The sequence below is a fragment of the Corvus brachyrhynchos genome, unplaced genomic scaffold (genome assembly GCF_000691975.1).
Source record: "Corvus brachyrhynchos isolate BGI_N302 unplaced genomic scaffold, ASM69197v1 scaffold152, whole genome shotgun sequence".
NCBI classification, from domain to species: domain Eukaryota; kingdom Metazoa; phylum Chordata; class Aves; order Passeriformes; family Corvidae; genus Corvus; species Corvus brachyrhynchos.
Genome location: NW_008237447.1, coordinates 4,711,104 through 4,723,310, shown reverse-complemented (window position 1 = coordinate 4,723,310; position 12,207 = coordinate 4,711,104). Strand labels below are relative to the sequence as shown.

At 37.6% G+C, this 12,207-nt stretch overlaps 1 protein-coding gene across 1 annotated transcript in view; it reads right to left on the bottom strand.

The window, feature by feature from the left end:
- GBE1 (glucan (1,4-alpha-), branching enzyme 1) overlaps positions 1 to 12,207 on the bottom strand; it is a 255,997-nt gene that overhangs the window by 78,540 nt on the left and 165,250 nt on the right. Inside the window, exons 6-8 of the mRNA XM_017731427.1 lie at positions 4,937 to 5,062; positions 3,359 to 3,494; positions 662 to 752 (exon numbers count right to left, since the gene is read on the bottom strand). Of these exons, the coding sequence (XP_017586916.1) occupies positions 662 to 752; positions 3,359 to 3,494; positions 4,937 to 5,062 (353 nt within the window). The remainder of the gene's footprint in view (positions 1 to 661; positions 753 to 3,358; positions 3,495 to 4,936; positions 5,063 to 12,207) is intronic.

Below are 12,207 nucleotides of genomic sequence, written 5' to 3'. Positions count from 1 at the left end.
ATTTTTGTCTCCTGTGTCTGACACACCTTTTTTTAACTAATTAAGCCAGTTAAAAACTTCCTATCTAAATTCAGCCACTTAAGCTGCTCCAAGATTAAAACAAAAAGAAACCAAAAAAATCAAAATAAAACAAACAAACAAAAAAAAATCAAAACTTCCAGATTTATCATGATTTTCTTAACAACTACCTGAAGTAATTTTTCATCTATTTTCACTCTACATCTCAAATCTAAGTACAGTCTGTTACAAGCCTGGGAACAGGTTCCCACAGAATACACAGAGCCATGACTTTAATCAAGTTCATTATGAACAGTGTACAGTTCTGTTTGTCATAAAAGCCCTACACATCCTGCCTGATTGTTACTGCCAAGAATTCCACAACCCCAAACCCATGCATAAAGACTGCTGAAGGTGGGTTACCCAGAATACGCTATGGCAGCTGAAGTTACTTATAAACTTTTTGTCTCTATCCTATCCAAAGTGTTTCACAGAGCAGCTGATCACTCTGCCAAATTGGTTTCACATTTAAGAGGAAGGTAGAGCAAATACCTAAGTCATTGCTTCCCATTGCTACAAACACACACCTGCAAGGCAATACTGACTTCAGTGGAAAGGAAGAAAGGGAAAAGAACAGAGAAGATGCTGGAGCACTTAAACCTACCTTGATGCTGCAAAGAAACTTGTGACCTGATAACCAAAACTGGCATAGTATGCATGTTCCATAATAGCCATCAGCTGGACACAGTTATAGCCTATAATAAAAACAAATATAACAAACAAATGCATTCAGGACAGTTAAAGGAGTATTCAATATCTGTAACATATCCATTCCAATCTTCTCTCATTTTAGCTGCCTCTGACCCTAACAGTTAGCAACTAAAGATTCAGTAACTTTCAAGAAGAAATTCTACCTAATAGTTTATACTTACATGATCTCCATTACAAATGAAACAGTCAATTTGTCAAGTGACCTACACATATTGAATCTCCTAGATGTAGACAGAAATGTGTGTAATCTTTATTTACCTTCCCAATACTAGTTATGCCAACCTGCATGTCCTGAACTTCTGCTTCGCTCCTGACACTTGCAGTCCGGGGGTGTAGGGTTAGTCACCAGACACACATACTCTGATAGAATCACAGGATGGTTTGGATTGGAAGGGAACTGAAAGATCCTCTAGTTCCCACTCTGCCATGGGCAAGGACACCTTCCACTACACCATGTTGGTCAACATGCCTTCCAGGGATGGGGCATCCATAACTTCTCTGAGTAACCATTCCAGTGCCTCAGCACCCTCAGAGTAAAGAGTTTTTTCCTAATGTCCAATCTAAATACACCCTCCTTCAGTTTGAAGCCACCCCATCCCTGGTCTGCACTTGGACATCAAGTCATTGACTGAAACTCTGAGTGTGACCATCCTTCCAATTCCTTATCCACCAAGTGGTCCATCTGTCAGACTCACATCTCTCCAGCTTAGAGACAATACTACAACTTCACGCCATATGAAATCATTTTACCCCTTCAGAACCACTTTTTCCAACTTTAATAGTTACATCCTCTCTCTACAAGAGTCTTCCGAAAAGAGAAAACACAAGTGTAATGTGCTTTAATTCTGAGTTCACTCAAGAACCAAGGAAGTCCAGGAGGGCTGGGGGACACCGGGTGGTATCACCTAAGATAGTTCAGTGCATTCTCAAGGAAGGGAACTCTAAAGAATCAGGTGTTATCTACAGGCTGTTGAGACTCACACCATCACCACTTCTCTATCAGTTTGAAGAAAATCTTCACTTCATTCCTTAGTTTCAACAAGATGCTGTGGGATTTTTTTTATTCTTTCTGGGTTTTTTATTGCTGTGACATTTAAAACCAGAGGTATTATTAGAAGACAGTTGGCATGAGCACAGCAATTTGTCAGATTCATTGCTGGTTTAAAATTCAGGCTTATTGTACTTATTTTTATTTACAGCATTTTTATAAATAGCAACATTACATCAAATTAATCTCATTCAATTTGCTTGCTATTTATTTCGCTATTTGTCATGCACATATTTCTACAAACTAGTAATACATTACAGCTCTCATACAGTGATGTATTTAAGCTTGTCCTAAGAAGTAAGACATTCCAGAACTGAATCTAACAGACCTTAAAAATGTATTTTAGAAGTGCTTAATTTCCACAATGTTTACTTAATGTAAACAAGAAGGAACGTTAGTTATCATTTCTGTATACCCTACCTCAATTTGATACTGCTTTTATTATTTGGTGAATCAGACTTTTCAATACATTTCTCCACAAAGAAAAATTTGTAGGCAAAGCAGAATGCTTTCCTAATTCTGTAAATGCTATTAACTTCCTGGGACAAGTGAAATTCCTTTGCAGTAAAGAGTCACAGATATGTAATGTAAAATCCAAATTTACTTTTTTATTACAGACTTCCAGATGTGCAAACTCCCTCATCTCACCTGCAAGCTCAAGATTATTGAAAGGCAAAAGCCACAAAACACTGACTCAACATGTAAAGCTACAAGACCATGTCTTCTTCAGGCACTCTGATAAATAAAATTTAAAAAAATCAAACACAAACACAGCCACCATCCACAGAGGTTTCAGCTATGGATGTCATGATTATTTTACAGCAGAGTGTAAAATACATATTTCATCAAAAGGCAGTAAAAGCCAGTAAGTTCTAACATTGTCCATTACAGAAACAGTGCAAGACACCACGGGAAAAAGTAGTTAAAGAGAAATTGAGGTGAACAGTTTTGCTCTGTTTCCTGAGATAACATTACCAGCTCTTTCACACACCCTCTCCAATATACTAGAAATTCTTTTCCTGAAGAAGATTTTTCACATTTAAAGTTTCCTTGTTCTGATGCTTCAGAGCTACTGTTCAGGGATAAAAAAAGTCTAGCATGCTTATTCTGGCAAAACAAAGAAAAAATATGCAGGTATTTATTTTGTCTCTCCTTAGGACTAAGTTTTACATTAGTAGAACCAATTAAGGATGAAGTATTTTCTGAAGACTGTCACTAAAACAGATCCTTTTCCAAGCTGAAAGCAAACCATGCCAAAAGCAAATTGCCTGGTAATACTTACCTAGGCTTTAACAATCATATTTTCCTTAAAAATCTGGAATGGGTTTTGATTCACATATCCTATTTTGGTCTTTGTTTGTTCTCCATAGATTTCACGTGTTTATAATTTTTCGCTCACCTACTATAAAAATAAAATCTATTTTTATAGTATGTATAATTGTAAAATGCAAAAAAATCTATAAATACTTGACAGTTATCTTTTCTAACAAGAGCACGGGCACAAAAAAAATTATCTCTTCAAGCATTCCTGGTATTACTTACCAAGATCCTTTATTCTAGGTAGTACATTGTATGTGAAGTTTTTATAAGAAGCTACTTTCCCTTCTGGGGAAGCAATTCCCACATGTGATTCATAGATTCTTAGGCTTTTTAATCTCTTGGGGGAAGGATTCTTATGCTATAAGGAAAAAAACAAAAAGTTGTCATTAGGAACAGCTTTGGAGTCCTTCTGAATTATTATGAAGCTTGTTTGAAGATAGAGAAAACAGTAAGATAGGATTTTATTTTTTAAGCATTATCTGCTTTTTGCAGATATGTGAAATCGCTGTCTTCTCTTAATTGAAATTAATAAATGTTTTACGCCTAAAGAATACAGTTCCACAGCACAGAATCACCTATATTCTAATTACTTAGGATTAAAATATAATTAAAAAATGCCAAGTCTTGAGATGAGTACACAGCATTTCTAGATGGGTGAAAACATTTGAAGAATATAGAGGCCATTGAAGTTAATATCCTATTTTTTTGTTTATTATTCAGGTGACATTTTGAAAAGGCAGAACAAAATTAGTTGAATACACACATGTGAACAGAAATTAAAGAAAAAATGTGAAGAATAAAACTTTTGGTTGAGGCTTGTTACCTCCGTTTTATTTCCACCTCTACTATTCACAAAAGTACTTTTTTTTTCCAGTAAGGCCTTGTCTTCACCTGAGTGTTCTGGCCTTCTTTTCACTCGAGGTCATCCCAATCACTGCATTTCCAAATACCTACAAATTCCTTTTCTCACAGGGGATTGAGGTGTCACACAGCATCATATACAGAGTAGGCCACTAAACTGATAAAGACTATGGACTTCAATAAGAGTTACTGTACAGTATGTTATCTATTTTTTAAGAAAGTATTTTCCATGTCAGTAACCTTTTCTCTTCATAATTTGAATTGAATTTAACTCAAAATAGAGGCTACAGCACCTCTAATATAAAACACTGCATACCATTTTTCAGGGAAAACATCAAAAAGTTTAATATGAAACAACATCACTCAGACAGTCCAAAGTTTCCAAATGTTCTCCTAGGGTATATTTCACATATCATGCAAAGAGTTCTCTCCCTTACAGCAGTGCATGAGAAGTAAGAGGGCTTTAAATTCAATAACGGGATTTTCCTGATACAAAGAAACTGGGATTTGACTGGAGCGTGGGCACCTTATTTTTTAAAGTTTCTTTCTGACTTCATACAAAATTAACAATGTTGAGTACTGAACTTCACATTTGTAGATAACCAGTCCTTAAATCAAGTACAGATAATTCCCTGCTCTCCCCCCTACCACAAAGAGCCATCTTGTCCCAGAATACTTGTCAATCTTGCCTAACAGGTGGGAAACCAAGTTTAAAATACCACATTAATAACTATTTTTTAATATATTCTACAGGAGGCTGAAAAAGCAGGTCAAAACCATCCATCATTAAAGATACTTATTTCTGTCAAAGCCATGAATAAAAGCCCTTCATTTCTCAGGTAGCTGTTTTAACTAGTTTGCTATCTCCTTTTATTTTCTTCCAAACAGGGATACAAAGATAACACAATACACCTCTTGAAAATAATACTGAAGCCTTACTATATATGACTGTGGTGGATTCCAGTGAACCCAATCATAATTCACTTTGTCTTCATCACGGACCACATATCTTGCCCAGGGTGAAATACGATAGAGGAGGGCGCCGTTTTGAGCACGAATCACCACCTATAAAATAACACAACATATGCAGGCAGTCACTTATAACTCACAGAACACCTTCTATGCAAGCCTTAGCAGGGAATGAAATAGTAGGCTACAGAGAAATTTAATTTAAAGAACACAGAAACACACAATGCAAGTCAAGAGAAGGAAGAACGACCCTGCTCGCAGAGATGATTTGCAAAGGGACAGTAAACCAGACATGTCAGACAGGAGTGATGTTCACCAGCAAGAGCTGAAAGGTGAGGATATATACAAGCTTTATATAAGTAATGGGAGCAGAAGCCTTCCCAAATGGATTACTGTTAGGTTCCCTAATTACCCCTGTCATTGGTATTTCCTTTCCATGTTGTTATAAATTTAAATAGACATGCAGTATAATGCCATTAGGATGAGAAGTGTTGTTTAACTTGGCAAACAAACAATCTAGTAAGGCAATTTTAGTATCTTAATTTCATCTTCTTTTCCATGGTCTGTGAGTCCTTAACAATGTCACACAGACTGGAACCACAGATCACACAAGCAGCACAGGACAGCTTTTGGGTAAAGATGAAGAAAAAGTTCCACCTCTCTCACCTCCTCCCACCCTATCCCACCTTCCCTCTCCTCAGCACAGAAGGAACAGCACCACTCTAGTTTTGCTTGGTATCTTGGGTGCCACTAAAACAGTAACACAGATGGTCTGCAAATTTAATACCTAGAAATGTACAAGCAAGTGAAGGCATGGAATTCTTAATTCTGGTTTTTTGAAGAAATTGATGACGGACACTTTTAGTTTGGTTGTTGGTTTTATGGGGCTTTTTTATTTTGTAAGAAAAACCATGAAGTTATAAGAAGCTTCAAATAAAAAGGGAAGTGGGTTGAGCTTTTTTCCCCATTCTTTTTTTTCTTTTTTTGGTTTAAAAAAGTGAATTGTCATTGCTCTTAATTCATAACAGGTAGTCTGGAAGACAAAATTACCAAAGAATTGCCTTTTCACCTCTGGCAAGTGTCTTTCACTGTTTTGATAGATTATCTGTATCCTTAACCCGACCATGGAAGAAGGCAAGATCACAGAATCGTGGCATACTTTAGTTGAAAGGGACCTTTTAATAGTCATCTAGACCAACAAAGAGGAAAATATGTATATGCAGAAGGTTAATGGAAGTTGACAGGAAAAAGGCAAGGGAAGTATGATTGCTGTGCCTCAGTACATAGTATTAATTCCAACAATTCAAAATAGGTTTTATAAGATGGAGTAATTAATACCAAAAACCTCATCATAAAAAGCTGAGAAAGTTATTGCAAAGATTGTACAGTTGCATGGAAAATTTATTCCGTTAACTGCACTAGCAAAGCTGACCCAAAGAGTACTTCTGCAAATTACATCAACACTGTGAAGATTCTCCTTGCTGATATAGCATTGACAATCTGCAAATTACTCTTAAGATAATAAAACTTATCTCCTCTTTCTAATATCACACTTCTGGTGATGCTATTGCTTCCTTTATGATTTTGCCTCAATTTACCCATCACAGAAATAAGACAATTACTGCATATAATAACCTACTCATGTTGACATTCCTTTTTTCTAGTATTTTAGTGTAATTCATACTAGACAGGCTTATGAAGGGTGAGCACATTTAAGAAATGTGAAGTAATTAATCTACATTCAGAACATTAATTAGCTGTAGTACTGGTTTAATCCAAAGATGATACTGGAGGGGAAAACTTAAATTTCTTTATTATGGTATATTAATTCAGTCACGCACAGTCTTTAATTTAAACTATTAAGCAATGAAAAGGTTGGGGGAAAAAAAGATATTAGAAAACCATTTAAATGATCAACCAGTTATTTCACTTTTTCAACTAACACTTCTATAGATATACTGCACAACCAATCTCTGTACCCCATCCTTCTGACAAAGTACAGGAACTTCTGTTGTTCTGTAGTGACTTAAACTGACTATATTTCCCCTCATTTGTGAGACACCAGTGCATTTGATTTACCATTTATTCGGAACTCATTTTGTTCAAGTACTAGTTTTTCATTTATTCAAAACACTTACAAAGCCAAGTTTAATGATTTCACTTTCCAGGAACTGAGAGACTTACAGGAAGTTGTACAAGTTTCTAGCAACTTTCACAGACAGAATTTTAATAGATAAAACTAAAACTTCCAAGAAATACATATATTTACTTGTCATATATTATGATAGTAATAACGTAGAGCCATAAAAAATGGTGCAGATCTACCATTCTAAGGGTTGGGTTTACACACTTGAACAGTCAAACTTTATAGAGTCTGCTCTGTTTTAAGGCTCACAATCTAAATTTTGGTTTTAGAACTTTACTTTCAGTTCTATTATGCAAAGATACAAGAAAACTCCCATGCTCAAAAGAAAAGGATACATTTCTCCAACAACAGAAGTCATGAAATTAAACCATGCAAATATCAGAAAAATCTCCAAAAAAAGTGGGGGAGCACTTATTTTAAACAAGTAATCATAAAATTTATTCTTTGCTTTCTTTACAGTGTAGGTGGTCTTAAGAAACATTTTTCAAATATATCCAGCCATGGTCATAGATTAAACTCACCCCAACAGTACAAACCTCAAGCTTGCTCATTTGTTGCTGCAATTTTTGAGTATCATGGGCTGTCCACAGAGAAAGCAGAGTCAAGAAAAACAATTATTACAACCCTAGAGCTGGTAAAGTTGAATCCTTTCCTTCTCTACTTTGTAGATGCATAATCAACTCAGTGTCCTTACAGATCTATCAGGTGATCCCCGACAATTTCAATTCTTAGCTCCTATGCTTGTTTAATACCTTTCTTAATTTTATGTGAATACCATTTACAGAGTCTCTCCTAGGCTTAATTAACAAGGTCTGTACTCAGCTTATTCCTCTCTCCTGATATTGTATAAAGTTTATTAATAAAGTTAGAAATAAAAAGACTTCAAATAATGTTTTCTGAAGTTTCTTGAGATAGAACTCTCACACCATCATGCTTAGCTGAAGCAAGAGCAAAAAAAAAGAAAAAAAAAAAAACTGGAAAAAGCTGAATGGCACCACAAAACAAATAGCAATTCAGCCCAAGACTGACAAAAATAACTACTGCAAACAGTCTGACACCTTTAATTCCCATATTTTTGCTATTTCTTGAAACAATTACAGATAAATAAGTGTTGCAACAAAAGGAGTAAAAATATAAAGCACACATAAAACAAAGACAGGTAAAATCTCTTGCTCCACTCACCCCAAATTATGACTTGTGGTCCCTTCTCTGCAGTGTCCAGATATAAAAATTAGCTGCTGTGTATACTCTGAATGCGCTGTTACAGATTTTACATGTAAGGAATACTGAATATAGTCATTACACAGCCATTTTGACAGAGTACCTACAAATCTGTTTAGCAGATACTGTACTTTTCCTCCAAATTAGTTTGAAATGAGTAAAAACAAATTCATAAAAGTTGCAGCCTAACTAGCTACTACTTAGTTCATCAACAATTTATAGCTGACTTTACATTTTCTCATTAACTCAAAAAATAGTTCTCTAAAGAACATACATAAAACCATAATGTACATTAAATTAGGCTTCTTCAAGCTGGCCTTGGGATTTACCTACATCATTTTCTAGAGGCCCTGATCATTCCTCAATGTATATGAGGAGGCACATCTCACTATTTGATAAAAAAACTAGAGCCCTCATTAAATAAAGCTTTTAAAATGCATACTACTACAGCATGAAACACATGTCAAGTGAACCAAGCAAATTGACAAAAGCTTAACCTCTCATCACAAGTAACCTGTTTTACACTTATTTAGACTTTAGTTAAAGAAAATCCTAGGTAAAAATAGCCCCTGTGCTTCTGATCCTATTATTACAGAAAACACTCCAACAAGAGGACAAGTGCAGGGGGACAAAGGAAATCCAAGTTTCTGACACAAACTAATACATCCTCCCCAAATAGATAAAAAACAGAGAAAACTGGTTAAGAAGAAAGAAACCAGGATCTCAAAAGAGTAATATTTACACTGCTGTCTTGGGGTGACTTTTAGGATGTGTATCCCCTATAGCCGTTCTATGCCCAGAAATTAATTTTGTGCCTTTCTATGCCTTTAAACTGAGCCTGAGAGGGGGAAGAGAAAAAAAAAAACCTGAGCAAAACTTTTCAATGCAGTTTGTTTCAAGGACACAGAGATAGAGACAGCTCTCTGCATTGAGCTAACAGCAGCAAGAGCAGAGGAAGCAGCTTGCTTGCTTTTCAGCCAGCTTTCGGCCCTTTTACTCCAGAGAGAGACAGAGAGTTGAACTTTGTTTTTCCTGTGACTTTGGTTTTTTTCCTTCTTCTTTTTTGAACTGTTTCAACATCAGAACACTTCAGGAGAGTTCTCCACCGAGGCCCGGAGGTGGGCCCACCACAACCCAGCTCGAAGGATGGGGAGAGAGATCTACGGAAGGACTCTGAAATTTTCCCAGGTTTCTCTCCACAGTGAGAGGTTTTATTATTTACCATCATTATCCTTCTCCTGTGTGTTTGTTAAATAAATAGTTTCTATCTCTTTCACTTTCCTTCGAGGAAAACTCATTTTTTCCCAAACCTGGTGGGGGAGGGCTGGTTGTAACCTGACTTGTATCAGAGGCTATTTTTCTTCCAAATTTGTCCAAACCAGCACAATTGCCCAAATTTAGACAGAATGAAATGAAGAAAAAATAAGTGGTAAAGAACTTGCCACCATCTACATTAACTACCTCTTTGAAACATGAGATAAATACATTATCAAACTGTATAATACATGGACAACATGATTTTGTGCGTGTGTGTAGAGAGGGAAATGTCTTAAAACAGCAAGCCTGTCTAGAATTCTATTAAAAAGAGCTTTTTTTCCCCCTATTTCATAGTCTCCAAGATGGCTTTCCCATTGGAAACTTCTAACAGAAGAATGTAGGAAATTCAAAGTAAGTCATGCTGAATTTGCCTACATCGACTTTACAAACAGCTCACCTAAATAGTTCAGCATTTCTCCCCCCCCACTCCCCTACTGGTAAGCATTCAAAATCCTTGATGAGACCTTGGAATGTCACACGATTCTGGCTTCCAAGTGAGATATAAATACATGTAAATAAATGGTCTCACACAAATGAGTGTCAGAAAGATGGAATGAAAACGTCCTTCAAAACCTGACATTAAAAAGTCAATTTGCTCTAAAAATGGACATGGCACAGACACACAGTTTATATAAGTACAACTGCAAAACAAAAAAAGTGAAGACCTTAACCTACACTGTACATCTTTTGTATGGAGAGGTTAAAAATTTATGTTTGGTATTCATTTTCCATTATAGGGATGTCGGGTGTATTTTCAAAGTTTCTGTCTGAAGTGTTCAGCATCTTGAAGTTTAACATCCCAAACCACTGTGGTAAGTTATTACAGCTGGTGGTGGGGTCAGAGGCTGTGACCCAGGAAGAGGTGACCGGTCCGGGGAGATGGTCCCGAAAGGAATCGCCTTCCCGAGGTCCGGTGTCTTCCTCTCAGCTGCTGGCAGAGGAGCCCTTGCAGAAGCTGTCAGCTCTTTAGTGATTATCAGCTCGTGATTTCAGCTCAGCTCTGCAGGGCAGCCTCTAGGCCAAACCAGACCAGAGAGAGAGATGAGAGGACCCGTATGGCTGGTTCCGCACGAAGGGAGCTTTATTGTGGGTTCCCTCCGGCGAAGGGAAGGCGAGGGACGAGAGCTCTCTCCCACAGAGGTGCGCTGGTCTTTTATAGGGATACAGGGGATCAGCAAGGGGACCAATCGATTACAGAGGGTCTGGGATAGACCAATGGGTTACAGAACGATCTGCATAGGGTCTCCCAAAGGATTGTGGGTCTACTTTTCCTCACCATGACTCAAAAGTCCTTTCCAGGGAGTCCTGTTGGGTGATTGCGAAATCTCTTATCTCAGCAGACATCCCTCCAGGGCAGTGGCTGGGCATATCCCACAGTAAGTGCTATGGACTTCACAGATGACTGCATCCAGCATAGAAAAAACATGCCCTTAAACCTGAGTTTTACAGTATCAGTGCTACTAAGTGATTAGTTTTGAAGAACTTTCAGATCTGAATACAGAACAGTAGAAAAACAAATGTATGACTGAAGTCAGAGAAAACACAACCAACAAAGGCTGGCTTTGAAGGTATGCAAAAACTAGTGTGCGAAAGTGCATCTCAATTTTCCAATTTCTGGACTGCAGGAAGACAAAGCAGGACCTATTTCTCACAACACCATTAGTACCAAAGTGACAATGTGTTCCATGTCTTTCCACTAGAGGATAGGAAATTCATGAAATGGGGAGTAAGCTGTACGATAAAACTTAATATAGGGGCTATGAGTCTGTTTGATGATGTTTATAACTCTCAAAAGCAGTTTATTACAGTTAAGGGGAAACCATCACTCTGAGGTCAGTCCAGTATGATAAAGAAAAGGCAATAACACATAGGAGCAATTCAGAAGCTGAAATAGGTCTCATTTAATGTAATGATGCTGCCAATGCAGGACAAGTGAGATTGAGAGGCCTTGATTTTTCAGGCATTTGAGACTCTTGGGTATCCCATTATTCTGCCTTTCCAAAATAACACAGGCCTTTTATATCACCCACAGTACATTTGCCAACTCCTTCTGGATGTCTTGGGGCATTTAAAGGAGAACTCTGTGCTTACATTCAGGCAATTTTCAACCTACTGTGACTCAGTGAGATCTTCTGGCTTCTTTATGAAGAGACACCACACATTTTTTCCTTACACGATTGTTGGGGTTTTGGGAATTCCCCTTCTGTTTTCTTTTTTCTCTTGAGGAATTTTTCCCATATATGTTGCTGGGGTGACAAATTGCTGGGTGCTTGGGAGAAACAAAAGACCTGGCCACAGAGGGAGGGGTCCAACGGGGCTACTTTGTTTCACCTGAGTTTGTGGGCAGTTGTTCTCAGAGGGAGAGAGAGGCTGCCTTTGTCAGCACTGCAGGCTTCTGCTTTTTTGGCTGCCTTCCGTCTACCATGAGTGGAGCTCGCCCACTGGAGCGGCTGTTGCACCGGGACCCTAACACCTCACCTTGGTAAAAGAGGGACCTTTTCACCATCTGCTTGGGTGCCTCAGGGAGAAACCCCAGGATTCCCAAGCCCACCTTTCC